Source organism: Bos indicus, chromosome 21 (genome assembly GCF_029378745.1).
Source record: "Bos indicus isolate NIAB-ARS_2022 breed Sahiwal x Tharparkar chromosome 21, NIAB-ARS_B.indTharparkar_mat_pri_1.0, whole genome shotgun sequence".
NCBI classification, from domain to species: Eukaryota; Metazoa; Chordata; class Mammalia; order Artiodactyla; family Bovidae; genus Bos; species Bos indicus.
The window spans coordinates 40332604-40354785 of NC_091780.1; the positions used below are offsets into that span (position 1 = coordinate 40332604).

Here is a 22182-nt window from a genome sequence, read left to right on the forward strand (position 1 = left end):
CCTCATGCATCAACTGTTAGGAAAATAAGAAGTAGTGAGAAACTCAGAGTATAATAAAACTTGTAAATGTGCTGTCTTTTATCTAATAAAATATAAGATTACTATGTTTCTGAATAGGTCAATTTTTAAGTGAACACTTAAGGATTTAAGAAGTATATAACAGTTATTATCATTTTTTCTCTTCCTAACATGCAGTGCTCAAAAATTTTTTGAATCACAGATGAGCATTCTGAAAGTTTTCAAGGCTGCTATAAAAAGATAGGTAGACACTCAAGTTGTTTGGGAATCATCTCAAGTAATACAGGGAAATGACTCGGTTTCCCTGAAATTGCTGTCTACAGTCTTCTCTAACTCAGTTGTTTGCTCAGCTACATGGAACACTCAGAGACTGTGAATATTCTCCCCTGATCCTGAAGCCTGCCTGCACTAAGGTTTGCTCCTGCTAACCCAGATATCCCACAGTCTTGACAGAGCACCAGAAGCCCCTCTAATTAAAGCTCACAAGACCAGACAAGAGCTTGGTGTGGACCTTACCAGCGTGTCCTTGCTGGTGTAGTGGACCATCCATCCTTCCTTCATCACTGTGCTGCTTTTCCTCTTCGTGTGTTTGACAGACTGTACTACTCTCATGAGTGGGATGTTGTTGCTTGTTGATGGACTTGAAAAGCCAAAACAGTTTAAGAAAGAAATGTTTTTAGATACAGATCTTCTTTTCCTGCCTAAAGCCTTATTTCAGCTATTTCAAAGTGAAAGGCAAAAGAAAATTTCACACCCCATTTTTAGTGAAAGGTATTCTTCCCTGGTGGCTCAGACGGTAAAGCATCTGTCTACAATGCAGGAGACCCGGGTTTGATCCCTGGGTCGGGAAGATCCCCTGGAGAAGGAAATGGCAATCCACTCCAGTACGATTGCCTGGAAAATCCCATGGACAGAGGAGCCTGGTAGGCTACAAAGAGTCGGGGTCGCAAAGAGTCGGACACGACTGAACGACTTCACATACATACATACAGTGTCAGAGTACCATGGTTCAGACTCTGCTCTGAAGACTGAGAGGTGCTTTATATGTACATCTTAACAATCCCTGAGCAGAAGAGTAAGCACCTAGGTTTTCAGGTGAACTAAACACTTGGTGCTCAGTATTGGGGTAAACATTGGGTAGATTACTATCATAGTGTACAGAGGCCACAGTTCAGAGTCACATGTGAATGATCATTTGCTTAATAAATATTATAGCCACAATATTAATCATTTAGATGTAATATGTTAACATGAATTTCAGTCTCTGTCTAAATAATTTCACAAAAATTAGAATCTGCTGTTCAAACTGTCTTTTAAATAACTATTGCTCATGGAATTATGCCTCTCCTTCATCTCCTTCTTTTCTACCTCTATGTCTGCACTGACCCACCACTTACATGCCACCAATATTTTGATACTAAAGAAATGTTCATCTTCAAAGGAAAGTGGGGGCATAGGCATTTTCCAGTATTTGAAAAATATTTGTTATTAAATGAAATAAAATCCAATTATTTTATTGCTCTCCTCTCATGAACAATTTTAGTTATGAATTTTAGTTACAGAGTGCCAATGAACATGGCACTTATAAAATGGACATAAAAGTTTGAATATACTTTATAAATCAGAGGTTTGGGAGCTATTTTTGTAGAGTCAGGTAATACACATTTCAGGCTCTGCAGAATACTTAACTCTGCCATTGTAGTGCAAAAGCAGCCACAGCCATAGCTATGGACGGGCATGGCTATGTTCCAATAAAACTTTATAACACAAAAGGCAACAGACTGATTTGGCTATAGTGTGCTGACCACTAATATAAAAAATGGGGATCATCTACAAATCAAAAGTACAGACAATCAAATCACAAATATGAAACTCCACACACTTCTGCAACAAAATCAAGAACGGTAAAGTCCAGACATGTGATTCTTGTAATAAAGTGTTAGTGGCTCAGTCGTGTCCGACTCTTACTGACCCCATGGGCTGTGGCCCACCAGGTTCCAAGTGGGTTGCCATTTCCTCCTCCAGGGGATCTTCCCCACCCAGGAATCAAACCCATGTTATCTACATTGCAGGCCAACTATAAAGTAGATGGTGTCTGCTAAGGTTGATCCCTGATCTATGTATTTGCACAGAACAAGCTTTGAATAAATATTAACTTAGTAGTAAATTTTCTGTTTGAAAGTATGTGTAACCCTCACATGCAAAAGAAAATAGGTCAAAAAATGAGGCAATATCAGGAAAGGATGCAAGCTACACTTCTCCAGGGGAATCCCGACCGCCTAGCTCCAAACTTAGGAGCTTCTTCTACAGTACACAGCTCATTTATAAACAAATTACAGGAAAAGTTTGGACATGGTTCAGCTTGATTCCAGACCACAGAGATAAAACAAACATGGCAAAAAAGCAAGTCACATGAATTTTGTGGTTTCCCGGTGTATATATGTTATGTTTACACTATACTGTGGTCTATTAAATGTGTTATATAGCACTATGCCTAAAAAAAATCAATGTATATTCTTTAATTAAAGATTAGCTTATTACTAAAAATGGCTAACCATCATCTCAGCCTTCGGGCAAGATGCAGTCTTTTTGCTGGTGGAAAGTCTTGCCTTATTGTTGATGGCTGCTGACTCATGAGGATGGTGTTTGTTGAAAGCTGGTGTGACTATGGCAATTTTTAAAAACAGGACAACAGCAAAGCCTGCCACATCAATTGATGCTTCCTTTCACAAATGATTTCCCTGTAGCACACAATGCTGTTTTATAGCATTTTACCCACAGAACTTCTTTCAAAATTGGACTCAAACTCTATACTGCATTATAAATTAAATGTGTGTGCTAGTATTACTCTAAATCCTTTGTTGTCATTTCAACAGTCTTCACAGCATCTTCATCAGGAGTAGATTCCATCTCAAGAAGCCACTTCCTCTGCTCAACTCTTACAGTTTATCATGACACTGCAGTCACAGTCTCAGGCTCCATTTCTAATTCCAGTTCTCACGTTATTTGCACCACATCAGCAGCTACTTCCTCCACTCAAAGTCATCCGTGAGGTTTGGAAACAACTTCTTCCAAAGTCCTGTTAATGCTGATATTCTCAGCTCTTCTCATTAATCATGAATATTCTTAATGGTATCTGAAGAGTAAATCCTTTTCAGGTTTTCAGTTGACTTTGTCTAGATCTATCAGAAGAATCACTATCTATATGGCAATCTTACAAAATGTATCTCTAAAAATAATAGAAGTTAAAATTAGCCCTTGATCCATGGGCTGTAGAACAGATTCTGTGTCAGAAGGTATGAAAACAACAAGAATCTTACCATCCATCTCCATCAGAGGTCTTGGGTGACTAGGTGCATCGTAAATGAGCAGCAGCATTTTGAAAGGAATTTTTTTTTTTTCCTGAGCAATAAGTTTCAACAGTGGACTTAAAATATTCAGTAAATTATGCTATAAACAGATGCAATGTCATCCAGGCTTTGTTGTTCCACTTACAGAACATAAGCAGAGTAGATTTGGTATAATCATTAAGGGTTCTAAGATTCTTCAGAATGGTAAATGAGCACTGGCTTCAACTTAAAGCTACCAGCTTCAGAGTCAGCCTGTCCTTTGAAGCTCTGATGCCGGCCTGTCCTTTGAAGCTTTCATCTTCTAGCTGTGAAAGTCTTAGATGACACTGGCTTCAAATACAAGGCTGCTTTGTCTATACTGAAAATGCTATGTGTAGCTATCTTCATTAACTTAGCTAGAGTTTTTGGTAACTTGCTGCAGATTGTACATCAGCACTTGATGCTTCACTTCATACTTTGATGTTATGGCGATGGCTTATCCAATCTTTAATAGCTTCAAACTCTTCTTCTGCATCTTCCACATTGCTCAGTCTTCATAGAATTGAAGAGTTAGGACCTTGATCTGGATTAGGTTTCGCTGTAAGGGAATGTTGCTGTTGGTCTGAACTTCTATCAAGGTTAAACTATCTCCATCAGCAACGGTGCTGTTTTGCTGTCTTATCATTCATGTGTTTACTGGAGTAGCACTTTTAATTCTATCAAGAACTTTGACAACCTGGCTGATGGTTTTACCTCAAGAGGCTGAGCTTCTGACCCATCTTGGCTTACAACATGCCTTCCTCACTAAGCTTAATCATTTCCAGCTTTTGATTTAAAGTGAGAGACACATGAATGTTTCATTTGAACATTTAAAAGCAATTGAAGGGTTATTAACTAGCTTAATTTCAATACTGTTGTGTCTCAGGAAATAGGGAGGCCTGAGGAGATGGAAAGAGACAGGAAAATGGCTGGCTTGTAGAGATGTCATAACACATAATGTTTATTGATTAAGCTTACTGTTTTATATAGGCATGGTTTGTGGTGCCCCCAAACAATTACAACAGTAACCTCAAAGTTTACTAAACATAGATCACCCTAACAAACATAATAATAGTGAACACGTGTGAAATATTGAGAGAATTACCAAAATGTGACACAGAGATGCAAAGTGAGTAAAAGCTGTTGGCAAAGTGGTACTGATAGGTGTCCCTACCCAAGGTGGCTACAGAGGTTCAATTTGTTTAAAAAAAAAAAAAGGAATACCTATGACATGCAATAAAGTAATAAAACCAGGTATGCCTGTAAACACAACTTTAAGTTTTCTCTGTAATTGATTAAAATATCAAAGAGCTTTAAAAAGTAAATACCCCTTGGGGCTCGCCTGTCTGACCAAGCCTGGGAGAGCACCCTCACCTGATGGTTCTGTTGGAGTCCTCGTGGTCCGGGTCTGGATCCTGCATCTCCCCACTGTCGTTCTGGCACTCGGCCATCACCATCTCAGCGTCCTGGACCATTGCCTCTTCCATGTCATCCATGAGCCCACTGTTTCTTTCACTGTCATTGTCATCGCTCCCTTCTTCCATGACTACGTCAGACTCTGCCCCAGGGCTAAGCAAATCTACAAAATTGTTTTGCACCCATGAAGATAAGCCTAGTATCCTAGAGCCAAGACTTAAGAGAAAGTTGGGCAATCCTAAAACAAATCAATTGGAAGCCCTAAAAATACAGTCATGTGAATAATTCTTCCTTTCTTTCACTTTCCTTTTAAACTTTAGCTCATAAGTATCTGAATTTATGAGAGGATAAATATATAATTTTACAAGTAGATGCTCATTTTTTAGGCCCCTAAGCCTAGAAGCATAAATACGTCATGGGGAGCCTTGGAAGGACGCCAAGGGTGATGCAGAAACAAAGTGCTAGGAAGCAACGTGATACCAGGAAGAGGAAACTAATCTTATTTCAGCAGCACAGCACCCTGGTGGGAAAGAGAAACATGTGGGAGGATGTGGGAAACTTTCACATGCACGAACACGGAATGTCACTGACTCCTGATACTCCACTCAGTAACTTTTAAAATCATGAATTTCAATAGATTAAGTTGGTCACATAAGCAGCACTGTTTAAATAACTATCAAACAAATATTTGATGTTTGAAATAATACTGAATCCTGCCATTACACAGTTGATGCTGCTGCTGTTGATGCTAATGCAGCATAATTACTTACTAATATAAAGTTCTTACTTTAAAATTAGAAAAAAGACTGATTAGAGCCTATTTAAGGCTGATGGTTTAAATAGCCTGCCAAGTTTGGAAAACGCGCATTTTCCCAGATTTTTCAGACTGTATGGAAAAATGCGATTTCAAATTAATCAATATAACAAAAACTATACTGTTTCCCCTTAGTTCCAGTTATCTAGTACAGGTTGACATTTCCTGGGCCTGAATAAAATCAATACCACATGCCACTTAAACTGGGAAGACTGCCAAGTTTTTATCTTTGGCAGCACTGCAAAGCCAGAAACTACTATGGGAATGTTTTCCTAGAGAGCTTTCTCTTCTTCTAGAGAAGAAAGTGGAGAACACAGATAATCACTTGTTCTTCAGGATTTTAGTAACACAGAAATACTCAACCAGTTTCTCCCATCTTTTACCACCAGTTTTCTTCTCAGAGGAATCAACAATCTGATAACAGGCTGAAAGTCTAATGCAGTCTACTATCTATGGGTAAAGTCAACCTGGGACTCTGTGTCAAATGTTTTGTTCAGAATCCATAAGGAATTCTACCAGGGAAGAAAATGAGAGCTGTTCCTTTAGAACACAACATTTTTCTTAGGATTCCTTCAAACTTAATCTATGCAGTTAAAGTCTTCCCAAAGGAATATTCCTCAATATAGAAAAGGATATGGAGCTTTTAACTGGCTGAATTAAATTTCCTTTTATTATTATTAAAGATGCATATTAACAAGTACACACACAATGAAAATAGTAACTGGATGGATGAAGAAAGTAGGTAACTGTTTCCGGTCAGTCAATTTCTGTGATTCTTCCCTTGACCAACAGGGAATAAAAGTTAACTTCTGTTTCAATGCTTGGAATAAAAAGGATGGAGGAAAAGACAGATAGGTATAACTTGCAGACATTACAACAATTTCTACATTTCTGAATGAACTAGGATAGATGTAGAAAATGAGGCTGTTGGGGAAGAAATCCTGGATATCCAGGTTTTCAGTATGAGGTGGTTCACCATGTAAAAATCCAGATAATCTCTGGTCTTTATCATAATACAATGACGGGTACTTTTCTACAGTAAAGTAGGACAGAGGCTGTAATTTACTGAGTCACAAGTATCTGAATAGAAACAAAAGTAAAGAAAATCCCACTAAGTCCTATATGACACATGCCTTAAGAGGGAGAGAAGGCTGACCTTCTACCTACCTCCGTTAATGGTCACTTCGCCAAGGCAGTTGTTGGGCACTTTTGGTGCACAGCGTTTATGACAGTTGAATCTGCAATCTAATCACAATGATTTTATTTTTGGTGGCTTAAACAACAAATACAGGAGACCTGGGTTGGATCCCTGGGTCTGGAATATCCCCTGGAGAAGGGAACTGCTACCCACTCCAGGATTCTTGCCTGGAGAATTCCATGGACAAAGGAGCCTAGTGGGCTACAGTCCATGGGGTTGCAGACAGTCAGATACAACTGAGAGACTAACACTTTCACTTTCAAAACAACAGAAATTTATTCTCACACAGGTCTGGAAGATAGAAATCCAAAATCTTCCTCCAGAAGCTCCAGGGGAGAATCCTGATGACTGGATTCTGATGGTGGCTGGCATTCCTTGGCTTGTGGCCACATCACTCTAATGTTTGCTTCTGTGGTCATGTCACCTTGTCTTCCTCTGTGTCAAATATCCCTGTCTCTGTCTGGTAAAGATGCTGTGATTACATTGAACTCTCCTGGATAATCCAGGCTAAACTTCCCATCTCAAAAGCCTTAAGTTAATCACATCCACAGAGACCCCTTTTCTATATAAGGTACCATTTACAGGTTCTGGGGATTAGTACTAGGACACCTTTAAAGGCCATTATCAGCCACCACAAGTATGGACACAGGGGAAAGGTTAGATGATGATCAGAAAGGAGGCTAAGATCAGAGCCAGAGGAGCAAGGTGGAGAGCTATGTGTACATGGTGAGGGGAGGAGGGACTGTTCACAGGAATCAACCTGGGATCAGCATCAAAAGGAACAAGGGCGGTAAGGAAGCCTGCCTGAGATGAGGCTAACCATGCAAGTTCCGGCTGGTCCCTCCAGGCCAGAGTAGCAAACAGCAGACAAATGACAGAATCCTGCCATTAGGGGAGTGTGAGGTTGAGCCAGGGAAGGCCACTGAGGCAGTGGGGGAAGGAAGGGTAAGCCATTCATCTATACTGACCTGTGAGTGAATCAGAAAACACACCCCTTTCTCTAGATGCTTCACTATCAGCCTTGGAAAAGTATTATTAGCATACTAGTATTGTAAGAGCAAGCACACTTTCGGGGAAAGTACTGTAGTTAACACAAATCTAATGAGGCCCCTTAGGTCTACACAGAGCTTGCACCACCACAGATGTTGGAATAAGCATGTCCAGTAGGGTGCAAGAAGCAGGGCAAGTGAGGTTAAAGAGCTCCCCGGTCCAAATGGAAGGCTGAAGGAGGCTTAGGTAAGATCCAGCATGGGCTTCACTGCTCCCCGTGGGTAGGTTTTTATAGCCATCCATCCGTCATGTATTATCTCAGTGGGCTAGCTCCACCGAAACGGTCAGGAGGTGGACAGAGGAGCAGGAGGTGAAGGCCTTGAAGGCTGTTTTATTTGGTGCTGATGTTGTAATCACAATGATTTTAGAAGAAAATATTAAAACCAAGCATTCATCCAGAAAGAAAAGTGATGAGGAAAACAGTTATTTCAAATGGATGAGGATCAAGTGTTGGCTGGTGGCAAAGTCATCCTTACCTTTGCACTGCAGGCCCTGCCTGAAGAGCCCCTTGAGAAGCTTCTTGCAATACTGGCACACGGTGGGCCGGGTGTACGAGTGGATGACGAATGTGTGCGGCACTTTAACTTTGGACAGCAAGATCTTGTCGAGCTGGATGGGTCGCCCAATGTACGACTGGGAATTTGACCTCTTCTCTCGACCAATGAAGGACTCAGAAGGTGACTTTTGCTATATGTTTGAAAGACAACAGAGGACAATAAGTTGTAAAAGACTGATTTATATGTTTATGTATTTTTATTTTCACTTTGATTTAATTTTTCGACAAAAGGGTTCACATTATTACTGAGCCAAGGCTCTAGTGCAGTAAAACTGACACAGAGAGAAAAATCATTTTCCCAATAAAACACATCCAGCTTTTCAGGTGGCAGTGATGTTCCCAGAGTGATACGGTAAGATGCAAGTGACCTTGATGCGGCATAATATGTTTATATATTTTTAAATTGCTTTTTGTTTTACTATTGTATTTAGTGGACTGATTGTTAAGAATGTCAGTGGAATAAACTAAAATTATGTTTCTGTTTATTAATGTAATTTATTTCCCCTTTATGTCTTACTTGAGTACTTTGCTTTTACATCTGAAAACAGAATTGGAGATCAGAATATTTGAAACTGATTTCTGGGACTTTAATTTTCAGCTTTTTAGTTTCATTAGTTTTAATGGAGAAATATAAAGTTGAAAGCAAACAAAAATATGGTTCTAAATCTCACTGCATATACTACTTCACTGATATTTACTAAAGATTCACAGGTACAAAATGTAAGAAATTCAGGAGGATAATAAATGAAAAGCAAATCCCCCCAGTCTGTCCCATACAGTACCTCATCTGAAAAGGGCCGATAGTTTCTTTGGATTTTCTCCAAGAAAAAAATATACATAATTTAACATTATTCCTCAACCATATAAAAGTAGAGTTAAACTTATACTATCATTTATAAAATGAGAAATAGTGACTACTAGATTATATAACAGTCACAAATATTAATGTTTTGGTTACAATTATACCTCTGTACACTCCTGTTTCTCATTTTGTAATTACATTATCAGCTCTATATAGATTTAAAAAAACAAACGAATTAAAATGAACTGTGTTTCCAGTGTTTTTGAACAATTTCATGGTATCTCTTGATATCATGGAAATATACTTGGGAATCATCAGAAATAATAATCATTGGAATAAAAGAACTGAATTACTTTTTAATAGTCATTATAATTATATAATTCATTTATTAAGCTCTTAACTTAGTATTAACTCTGAATAATCACTGTTTTAGGTACCTTATAAGACAGGCCTTGTTATCTATAGTTGAGGCATCTAATTTTGGGGTCAAATGCTAGTACATAGTACAGTCAAAACATGAATCTACGTTTGTCTGCTTCTAGAGCCCTTGTATTATCACCTTACTTAGTTAATGTCTAATTCCGGTAATTACTGAAAAGATGAGAAACAAATCATATATACATATAATTTCTATCCCTTTCAATGTCTATCTGCATCAAATGGGAAAATTTTGATTTACAGATTCACTAGCTGCAATAAAAAGAAATTAGAAATGAGGTTCTACTTAGGGATATTATGTCTACAGTTACATTTATACCTTCAATTCCATAAAAAACTATGAAGCAGAATTATTCTGGAAGGGCTCAACTCTTGCAGAGACATCATGGGAGCTTTTAAAACTGAGTCTAAGGTTTGCCAAATCAGAATCATAAATATATTGAATAAATACCTTCAGTGGAATTTAATTTTACTGGAAAATAATTAAGTTCATTGGGTTAGGTCCTGTTTTAACAATCCAATGGGCCAGTTTTAAGTGCACTAAAATGAAAAGTGGTATTTTTCCACAGTTGGAAAGTTTCACCACTCAAAATAAAAGCTGATCTGTTGTCACACTTTCTTAGCAGACTTACAATGTTCTCAAATTTGGAAAATCGTATGAAAAGTTGACCAAATGACTTTTCAGTTGTTTTTCTTAACTTAAGAGACTTAATTCTAAGATGTGTAGACAAAGCCAGTTTGATGTTGGATTATTCAGTATACCATGGGGCAAATTCACTTAGATGAGCAAGAGGCAATCAGATAAAGCTCAATGTTCTCACCCAACATGTTAACATTCACATAAACACTACCACAAACTACAAGAACCAGAATTATTCCTGAGAAGTCATTTATTACCTTCTAGGCAGGATTACCTAAGACATTTTAAAACCTTACATGATTTTGGGGAAAAGAAACTGGCTGTTATTTTGTGGCCGAGTCTGTACTACACACTCAGGCAAAGATGAGATTCACACAGCCACATGTGTCCTCGGCACTGAATAACAATAAATTGCAGATTTATAGTGTCAAAATGAAAACTAATAGCATTTAAGATACAACAGCAATTTAAGATTTTAACAACATTATCAAAGCGTCCTCTTGTCATTTATGACATCTTAAAATCAACTGGAGAAGGCAATGGTACCCCACTCCAGTACTCTTGCCTGGAAAATCCCATGGATGGAGGAGCCTGGAAGGCTGCAGTCCATGGGGTCACTGAGGATTAGACACGACTGAGCGACTTCACTTTCACTTTTCATTTCCATGCATTGGAGAAGGAAATGGCAACCCACTCCAGTGTTCTTGCCTGGAGAATCCCAGGGACAGGGGAGCCTGGTGGGCTGCCGTCTATGGGGTCACACAGAGTTGGACATGACTGTAGCGACTTAGCAGCAGCAGCAGCAAAATCAACTAGCAACACAACCAGATATTCTCATGATTCCCTTTTCTTACAGTTCCAAATAGAATCAGTCATTTTCAATGTGGCCTCTATTTCTAAATGAAAAAGTGAAGTTTAAAAATCATGAGACGGGGTGCATGCATGTGGTAACTGATGTAATGGAGACTGAACTGTATTCTATGTTTCTGAGAGTTTACACATATACATTTATACCTGCTTTTCCCTGTTATGCAGCAAAATTAAGAGCTAAGACAAAAAAAGAAGACTGGGTTACTATCTTATGACTTTGTAAATGCTTATTGAAATATTTATCCATTCTTCAAAGTGTGAAAAAAAGCTTTACTGATATATAAGAGATTGTAAAACAAACATAAAAATAAGATCCTATAAGGCCATTGACCTGTAATATAAATTTATATTTATAATATTTATCTATATATCATTGGTTACATAAATGTTTAACAACCATTATTTCTGGAATCCTGCCAATCATCGTTTCTAATAATATAAAAGCAAATAAAATGCTCCTAAGGGTTTTCAGAATCAGTGATACATTTTGATTAATAATTCACATTCAGTTACCATTTTAAGAAAGTTACTAGTTGTAATTTCCATTTTTATGTGAAATTTTATTTGAAGGTATAATGCCCAAAATCCACATTACCATATTTTTTTTGTTTGATGCATCAAGCTATGGAGTAGGCAAAAATTCAGAAGTTAGTAATTTTAAAAGAAATAGAGGATGGTTTTACAAATCGCATTGATCTAAATTAAACTAGCTTGGACTTTAAGATAATTTCAATAGGAAAGCAGACTTACAATTCAAAGGGTAATGCTGACTTAAATAACTAGTTTTTATGGAAGAATCTGCCTGCAATGCAGAAGCCCTGGGTTTGATCCCTGGGTTGGGAAGATCTCCTGGAAGAGGGCATGGCAACCCACTCCAGTATTCTTACCTGGAGAAGCCCATGGACAGAGGAGCCTGGCGGGCTACAGTCCACACGGTCGCAACGAGTGAGACACGACGGAGCGACTAAGCACAGTACATGGATGTTGTGCATTATTATACAAAGTAAAGAGATATGGTATCATTATATTTCTTCATTAACTTACTTCATTTTAATATTTTCTTTGTACTTGTATATTTGTATAAAGTGAAGTGAAAGTGTTAGTTGCTCAACACTGTCTGACTCTTTGTAACCCCATGGACTGTAGCCCGCCAGGCTCCTCCATCCATGGAATTCTCCAGGCAAGAATATGGGAGTGGGTAGACATTCCCTTCTTCTGGGGATCTTCCCGACCCAGGGATCGAACCTGGAACTCCTGCATTATGGGCAGATTCTTTACTGTCTGAGCCACCAAGGAAGTATATTTGTATACTTAATCATTATGAGTACATTACTTTACACTTGTAAGTAAGATCTTTAATTATGGTAGAGAAAATTCTCGCTTACCTATCAACACTAGTGAAGTTTTGATTAGGCTTACTAGTTTAACTAAATGGTGTTTAAATTAATCTCCACTGTTACTTGCTGTTCCAGTATTTGGGGAACCTGGACAATCTGCAGAATGAGTGTTGTGGTTTTTTTTCTCCCTGGGAATAGAGAGGAAAGTTGAAATGTTTTGGAAAGGAAGAAGTAAACAGCAACATTTTGTTTCATTCTGCTTCATTATTATGTGTAGAGCAATGACTGGCTTAAAACTCAGAACAGATATAGCATTCTCTTCTCTATAATTACAGTAAGCACATACAAGAGGATGCACTTCTAAAAATTTACATGTTTACATTAGCCATTGGTCTTATGTATTGTTCTTTTCCTGAGTGGAGGAGTTTGGATCAAATTGTAGGTGTGAAACTTTTTTGAGAGCTGACATCACTGTATGACATGGTATTTGTATGGACTGACATCAATGATCTGATCTGGCAAATTGCAGATGATGAAAAGTATAAAGGTCTCTCTTATTCTCATTGTAAGAAGGATCACGGTCATGAATGGGAGAGAATATGAGAACAGAAAAATGATGAGAGCTGAATTTTAAAGCCAAGATTAGATATTAAAGATTCAAGAGATTACAATGTTTTCAAGACTGTGGTTTCCTGACGTGTCTGTAACATCCACATGTTAACAGTGTTTCGTGTGAAACGACTGCCAAAGTTAAAAGTGCACGCACTGAACATCTACTTATGGAGACAATGCATCTTGCTTTTCTAGACACAGAATCTGGTTTTTAACCTGGTATATTAAATAATGACTCAGCAAGTTTGGAACCCTCCCAGGAAATGACTGCTTAGATTACATTATGGAAACTCCAACTGCCAGCACATCTTTAAACATTCAACAGGACTCTGAAACAATTTCCCAACAAGGTATATTCCACTTCACAGTTCAAAATGAATTCTCTTTATTAATAAATCTAAAAAACAGAGGGGGAAAACTGCCTTTACTTGTGGTTTCTTGTCATTTACATAAAAATTAAAAATAAGATTTCCTGAGAGATAAAAGTCACTTTATAAAAAACAGCATTCAAATGAAACTTTATCCAGTATTAAAATATAGACCCATAATGGCAACTGAATTTGGAGTGACATAAATTCCTACTGACTTAAAGAGAAATGGAAAAGTTAATACTTTTGTGTACACTTTGAAGTGTCTTTCTGGATTTATCATTTTCAGGACTCCTTTTGGTCTTAATCATTAACACAATGGGGCTTCCCTGGTGGCTCAGACAGTAATAAATTCACCTGCAATGCAGGAGACCCAGGTTCAACTACAGGGTCAGGAAGATCCCTTGGAGAAGGGAATGACTACCCACTCTAGTATTCTTGCCTGGAAAATTCCATGGACAGAGGAGCCTGGTGGGCTACAGTCCACGGGGTCGCAAAGAGTCGGACACAACTGAGTGAGTAACACTTTCACATTTGCACTTTTCACTACACAGTAAGCTCCTAAGGGAAGGACAGTGTCTTAATCACATTTGTCTTCTGCTAGTAGAAAGAAGAACCTGGTACAATGTAAGTAATAAGCAATGCTTGAACAATAATGAATGTTTTCAAGAACTAAATGTATGCAAATAATGGATGAGACATTTCAATAGAGATGTTCAAAATATAGACTGTTAATACAAGCATTTAAAAACAAATTAGGATTACATGCACTGTAACACTGACATAGTACTACATGCACTGGTAACACCAACACACTTGCTCTACAGAATTTCAGTTTTGAGAAAGGACAGTTGACTAAGCAATGTTTTTCACTGGAACTGTTCTCTGTACTTGTCTGCCTGCTCCTCATCCCTACTTACCATATACAACATGTATACAATATCTATCACAACCCTTCTGCTCCAAAAAGAGGACAGGTAGAAAGCTCAAATATGTACCTGTAGGCTGTTAATATTAATGGGTGCAGGAATGCAACAGAGAATGTTGGAGCTTATGGAAAACTGGAGAGGACAGGTTCAGTTTAAAAGGGATGGCTGTGGCTCAAATACTTCTAATGGCTGCCATGTGACTGAAAAAGCCTTATGTTTTCAGCTTTTTTAGTTTTACAAAAGCAGCAGAAAATCTAGGCACTTTATGAAATAACTCTATTTCTAAATATCAGCGACTCTGAAAACAATTCTGAAACATTCAGTCAACAGAACTGGGGAATAAATCTGGTCATGGGGAGGAGTTTGAGACCTCAGGATTAGATAAAGACATAAAATACTTTCTATAACTTTTGTATGTACCAGATTCTTTTCATGGCACTTTATTTCAACTCATTTCAATCTCATGATCACCAGGTTTTTTAAAGATAAGGAAACTGAACCATAGAAAGATTACATCATCTGCCCAAGATCATACAGCCTGTAAAATGCAGAACCATGAACTCAGGTAGTCTTGTTCCGGGCTTGCTTCCTCTTTTCTTAGTCTCTCCCAGCTCTCATATCCCCTGATTTTATACTAATATAAAAATAGAAAATATTTTCTTCCCTTCATTTAAGTCACGAAAGAAGAGTTCACGGAAATGAGAATAACAAAGCAATAGTACGTTCTACATGCCAAGTGCACCGTGAAAATATTGTGAACCATTTAACCTTAAACCACAGAAGAGATTTTCAAGCAGTCTGCCTGTGCTCAGAGGATAGCATCAAACATGTGTTCCAGAACATTATGGCTAGCAGAATATATAGCTTCTATTGTTTAAGAATCCCTCAGTTGCCTGCCTACTTTCCTATCCAGCTGCTGTTACGCTTAAAAGATACAAGAACCACTGTGTGACACCAAGCCAAGCAAACATTAACCTTTTTTTACTGAAGTGTTAAGACCTAGCCTTTCTGATTATCAAAGAACTGGGCAGATTAGTGCCTTATAACAATTTGCCCCTACTGCTATCAAGATGGATCTACCTAATTTAACAAGTATTTCCTAGGACAAATTCTACCCAAAGGCTCAAGTCAGATGCTATAGGACATATAAAGATTAATCAGTAACAATCTCTGTGCCCAATAAGCTTACTACCTAACAGAATTCTGGACACAACATAACTGTTGTTATTGACTTGTGCCCTTTCCTTCTTTAGGTTCTGCCTTACTCTTCAGATTCCAGGTCATATATCACCTTCTCCAAAAGGCCTCCAGACTACCTCATTTCCTGCCCACATTCCTTCCACACTCTTTTACTCTCTGGCACATCATACTTTCTCATCCAGGGCAATTACTGCAGCCTACAACGTGTCTTACTTACCTGTTTATTAGGTAAACAAAACCATCTCCCTTCAGTAGAATATAAGTTCCAGGAGAATGGGAACTTGACAATTTTGTTCATCACTGTATCATCAACTTCTGGAAAACTGCCTCACACAGAGTAAGTGCCCATATGCATCCAGGTGCAAAGAAAAAATAAACCATTTCCGTGGTGGAGATGAAGGGGTCATTCAGAAAAGGAGTTTCCTGAGGAAGAGGTACTGGGTATGGACCCTGGAGTGAGTCTTGCCATGCAATGGCTATGTTAACTAGTATTAGCAGCCAAAATTCTGTTTAGGACAATTCAGTCCTCCCAGTGTTTGGACTGACTGGAGATTTCTTTTATATACTCTGAAGCCTGTTTATCCCACTTGGAAATGATTATCTGACCTCACCCATCATCACTACTAGTGAAACAGGACAGTGAATGCTTAGTCTCAGGCTATTTTATGAAGGGAAAAGAAACGATTGACGTCTTTCCACAACACTTAGATGAGTATTTCATCTCAAAAATGGGGAATCTGGGATTTTCCAGAGCAGTTCCTGGGCAACAGGCAAGTCTCAACACCCCTGTAAAATGGAGTTCACATATGAACACTCTGGTGTGATGCCCTGTAATTCCCTGAGTGGAGGGTACGGTGTTTGGTGAATTTTAAATTGTTTGGTGCTATTCTGTTACAATTTTGACTCTATAGGCCTGGAACTACCTGCCAAGTGTGCAGATAAATGAGTTTGGCTACTCAGTTGGGTACCCTAAATATACAGCATAAATAAAATCTAATCAACACCTTTTCAAAACATTGAAAAGGACTGCTACAGGGCAGAAAAAAAGTGTACCCCCTGCTCAGAGGTGATGGATGCTGTTTCACAGTAGAGAATCCACTTTTAATGTTTGAAGCAATTTGTGAAAGCTTTCACACTAATAAAATATATAATCTCTTAAAAATACAAGGTGATCTGGATTTGCTGAGTGCTAAAGCAGTCTTGGAAGTTACATTAACTTTTATATTGCCTCACTCTTTTTAAGTAAACAGAAATGAAGGATAAAGGAATCTAACTATTTTCTTAAGCAATCCACCCTTTCCAGGGAAAGCACTAGACCTGTTGGAGAGTTGTTACAAATTGCATGCACTGTTCTTCCAAAATGTCAGTTACTTACAGCCTGTAAATCTGTGGGTTCTTGGAGTAAAGGGGAAACATAAGACCACCTCTCCATAAGGATAAACTCGAGGGCAGTGTAACCTTAACGTCACATGCTATACATTCACAAAATAAAAATGGAGCATTTCCACAGTGGAAGAAAATAACTGCATGTCAACAAGTGGAGGGCTTTGACTGTCAGATTTCATCTACATATAGAATGTGAACTGGAAGGTAAGCAGATCATGTGGAAAATCCAAGAATAGCGATTTTAGGGATACATATTCTCATAGTGGGCTTCCGTGGTGGCTCAGAATGTCAAGAATCTGCCTGCAATGCAGGAGAAAGTGAAAGTGAAGTCGCTCAGTCATGTCTAATTCTTTTCGACCCCATGGACTGTAGCCTACGAGGCTCCTCCATCCATGGAATTTTCCAGGCAAGAATACTGGAGTGGGTTGTCATTTTCTTCTCCAGGGGATCTTCCCCACCCAGGGATCGAACCCAGGTCTCCCGCATTGTGTTGCAAGCAAATGCTTTTACCATCGGAGCCACCAGGGAAGTGCAGGAGACTCGGGTTCAATCCCTGGGTAGGAAAGATCCCCTAGAGAAGGGTATTTGACCCTGATTGAATTGACAGTGGGCCTGGCCTCAGCTTATGAGTTCATGGGAAAGCTGAATGAAACAATCTGGAAAGATGCTTTCCTATCGATTACTGCCTTGGACACACCAAGGAGAAGCTGGAAAAAGCATGACGTAAACAGTGCAAAGCTGCAAAGTTGCCTCTCCCTTCAAAAATGGCCCACAAGGATAACTCCACAGTAGTTTATAGAATCTTAGCCTGTAACAATTAATGATGAATATATAGCATGTGTGTATATGTACGTGCACATGTGCTTTTGCAAGAATCAAAGAGTAGATTTTAATGCAACTTAAAACAGAGAAAGAAAAGTATGAGACTTTTTTCTTTACCTACCAAAAGAAGAAGAAGAAAAAAAAAGAAGAAGCTGACTTTTAAAAGTACAGGAAAGAATTAACTCAGTGAAATTATGTCAGTGTACACAGCTACAGAGAAACAGACACTTCCAAAAACTGGGCTATTTGGTGAAAAGTCCATTTGTTCATAACTTCTGGACTCTGTTGCATCTTGTATCTCACTGTATTTATTACCAAAATTGCAATACTCATTACTCTTCTTGAGAAGGGAGTGATGACTTCATCTCACCGGACAGAACCAATCTAATGGTTAGAACCAGGTCTTGTGGATCAAGTAAAATGATGTATCTAAATATTTGTGAACACACTGATAAAACATTTTAGAAACTGAATTATTTCTAAAGTTTCTAGAAGTTTAATTTATAGTACCAATTTCAATCATCCACTCTCTTCACTCCTCATTTCTTCTATACAAACCTTTATTTTTTTCCTGGGTCAGAACATTTATGAGGATACAGAAACTCTCCAGGTAAAAACGAGCAACCTTCTTTCATAGTACTCCTCTAGGAGCGCTGTGGTCACAACAATGACTATGGCAGGCTGGATGTGACACTAGACGGGCACAGCCAGCCACTGAGCAAACGCTTGTCCCTGGGAACAGGGTGGGTGCATCTTAAAGCAGAGAACAATGCTTTGGGTCTTAAGGCACAGCTGTGGAGGAGCATTAAAGAGGCCAAAGTATCTTTGCAATATGACTGCATGAGTCTTCACTAAAGATTCATTTGTGTAAAAGATCAGCCGGTACATGTGGACAAGGGGCACATGATGTCCCCTCCTCAGCGGAGTTCACGAAGGACTCTCCAGCTGTGTTCACATTCAGAATTACACAGCTGGAAGTCTATGTGTAGAGTACGAAATAATAATGTGCGTATGATAAGCTAGACACATTGGATGAAACCAGGCAACAGCTGATGAACAGCACAGCAAAGTAGGCCTCACACTCTTAATTTTACTGACCAGCTCCTTCCTGACAAACCTATCACTACACATACTCTTCTGACTCTCAGGAGAAGGGCTGCTTGAAGAATTCTTGGATGTCTTTTCCTCACTGGAAGTATACACTGGAGAACTAGTTTACACAATCATCAAAAGAAATCTCGAAATATCTGGCTAATGTACTAATGTAGACGTCATGGCACATATTGAAATGGAAAAACGACTTATTCATTCAGATTAATCACCAGGATTCCTGGAACTCCAGAATACAAGCGTAACAAGTAAAGTCTCTACCTCTAGATAGACTTTTGCTACTTTGGAAACTATCCTGGAAAATATTTGGCCAGAAATTTCACCATAGTTACATTCAGGATTAGAAATAACTTTCCCCCCATTATTTGCTCATTTGAAAGGAATCTATCTTGACTATTATAAGGCATATCAGGATCATATCCAATTACAGGTAGATAATGTAATACTGGTATGCTTTTTTTTTTTTTTTTTCATTTATTAATGAACAGAAACAGTAACTGAATGAGTCATTTTGTGGGGAGGGTTTTTAGGAAGTATGCAGCAAAGAGTTCCTTGGTACAATTCTTGTCTTAATTAAATGGGAGTCAGTAAACTTTATAAAAAAATAATAGCAGTTTACAGCAAATTATTATTTAGAAAATATGTACCCTCTCATAAAAAGTTAAACTGAATATTTTCCAAATTTTATAAAAAAAGTGAAATGTAAACAGTCAGACACAGGAAAAGCTTCTTAAATAAGCAATTTATATTCTAACAATATCTGTGCAGTCTGAATGTTAAGAATTACCAAAAAGACTTGTCTAAAAGCATTTAATTTCACACACACATACACAATTCTAGAGCCTCTTAACTTCAAAGCTGTAATAGTAAATGTTTCCTTAAAGACATTTTAAAACATTTAAAATAACTTCAGCAAAGTTCTTAAATTTTTAAAAAATTCCATAAGGCCTACCTAACTTTAAAACAAACAATCAAGCCATGACTGTATCCTGTGATTACAAAGGACACCCGTGCTTTAAATTCTGTTCCGTTTTCTAACTTGACTTCAGCTCACTCATGTAAAGAGAAAACTATTCTTCTGAATCATTTGAAAAGAATATAATATTTAATCTGCCTACAATGATTTATTTTCAATAGTACTCCACTTACAGTTAGATAAGGAGTGAAAATATGTTTTCTCTGTTTTAAAATATCAGTATGGGGAAAAGCCATCAAAAACACATGTAAAATTGAAGATATACTTCCACCATTGATTAACAGACAGAACAGTACGTATTCTAAACAACAACCAACAAGCAACTCAATAGAGAAAGAGACAGGGAATTCACCATGGGTAAAATACAAATGGCCAATAAATATACGAAAAGCTGTTTCTCTTCTCTAGTAAAGAAATGATATTTATTAATAGAAATTATTTTACCTATCCAATTAGTGGATAATTGGATAATTTAAAAATACTGATAAAATTGACTGTTGGGAAGAGTATGAGGAAACAGACTCTCATACACTGTAGTCAGTGAAGTTATAAATTTAAACTTTTACAACGTTTTGAAGAACTAGTTGGCCACAAAATGCATATATTCTTTAGCCTACTTGGATTCTAAGGATATAACCTTCTGGAGTCATTCAACAAATACTTACTGATAAACCTATAATTAAATCTGTAATAAGTTTACAAATGTGCAAAAAATACAGACAAGAACACCTATTTCAGTATTGTTTTTTAAAGAGGAACCAATCTAATCAATAGAGATTAATTAATATGCATCATTGCAATATAATACCAGGAGCTTCTACAAAAACTTTTTGTTTGCATTTTGTTTCCCTCGGGAGCTAATCCATGAAGGCCTAGTTGCCTGTAAGCTATACAACTTGCATAGAAAAGCCAACTACTCTTCAGTCTTCTTTTACACAATCTGCTCTGAGTTTAGTGCAGGAGGGTGAAGTGGAAAATGCTTCCTATCCTTGTTTGGCTTTATTCCCAAGGGAAAAATACTACTCCACATTTAAAATTATGTCTGGAAGGCACTGTAAATTACAAAATTTAAATTTATAAGAATATCATTGACCTAGCATTTACTCTGGACTTTTCTAAGTAGGGCATATTTTGAACTAGGTTGATTTTTCAAACATGGGAATTTACTATTATTGAAGAAGACCTCTTCATTTTACATCTTATGAATCAAGGTATCTTGACTTCTCAATTTTATTTAACCCAGAACATGTTCTGGTTGTGTTTTCATTAGCGTCCTTTGTTAGAGTTACCTTAACAAGACCATTTTAGAATGGACACTGATAACGGTATTTGACATTTATAGTCTCATGAAGGAAAATAATAATATGTCAACCCTCAATTCACCAGAAGTACAGAAAAGAAAAATGAAACATTAACAAGTCAACTGGTCAAAACAAGTTATCACAGTAAGAGCACTGCTGTGTATCCTGCTTTAACACTTGACTTCTCCCCAGTGTTTAGGTCGTTAACTGCCTAAGATGGATAAAAAGTCAATTTTTGAGGGGGTATTTCTTAAAATCTTTGTGAAAGAAACTGAGCTTCTTTTCCATATATAATTTCTTCTTGGATTGAGACGTTAATACATACAGTTGCATACCATCCTTTTTAAATAGACTGTGATTAGACTATAAATTAAATAGACTGTGATGATACATTAAGAAAAAGCTCCTTTCCTAAAAAATTATAGTCATTTTCAGACAGTGGCTGCTCTGTGCCTTACTGTGCCAACCAAAACTGGTGGTTATCAGGACCATGACCTCACTTGGCATGGTTCTGTGGCCTCGGCACCAGCACACAGCTCTAATATGTGCATTTCAGTAAATGCGCTACCAGTGTTCGGTTCTCTCCTGTGTTCTATACTCTTCTCAGCTGGTCTGCTCAGTTTCGTAGAAAAGACAACAATGTTATGGAATCAAGGAATCTAAGGGCAAAATTTAATCTAACGAACCATCTATTGGTCTAAAGCCTACATTGCTCTTTGTCTTACCGAAGACTGTGAAAATTTGAACAATAACATCAGGAAAAGAAAACAACCACCAACACCACCCGTGGGCTTTCTGCAGTTCAACAGGTTGGATTCTGAGCTAAAATTCCGACCTGAGTATCACAGAATCAAAACAGATAACTGTCTGATGTTAATTTAGTATTATAATGCTGGTTTACAAAAAGATAGTGAAGCACATTTCTAAGTAGAGATAGTACCTACCTCAAAGCCAGGACTCACAGGAGACTG

General features: G+C 37.8%; 1 protein-coding gene across 3 annotated transcripts in view; it reads right to left on the minus strand.

The window, feature by feature from the left end:
* PRKD1 (protein kinase D1) overlaps positions 1-22182 on the minus strand; it is a 346204-nt gene that overhangs the window by 50531 nt on the left and 273491 nt on the right. For 2 of the 3 annotated variants that reach the window (XM_019983643.2, XM_019983645.2), the window contains 5 exons: positions 22156-22179; positions 8341-8551; positions 6784-6861; positions 4761-4965; positions 535-658 (listed from right to left, as the gene is read on the minus strand). In XM_019983643.2, coding sequence (XP_019839202.2) covers positions 535-658; positions 4761-4965; positions 6784-6861; positions 8341-8551; positions 22156-22179 — 642 coding nt within the window. The remainder of the gene's footprint in view (positions 1-534; positions 659-4760; positions 4966-6783; positions 6862-8340; positions 8552-22155; positions 22180-22182) is intronic. The other variant, XM_019983644.2, reaches the window with a different exon arrangement.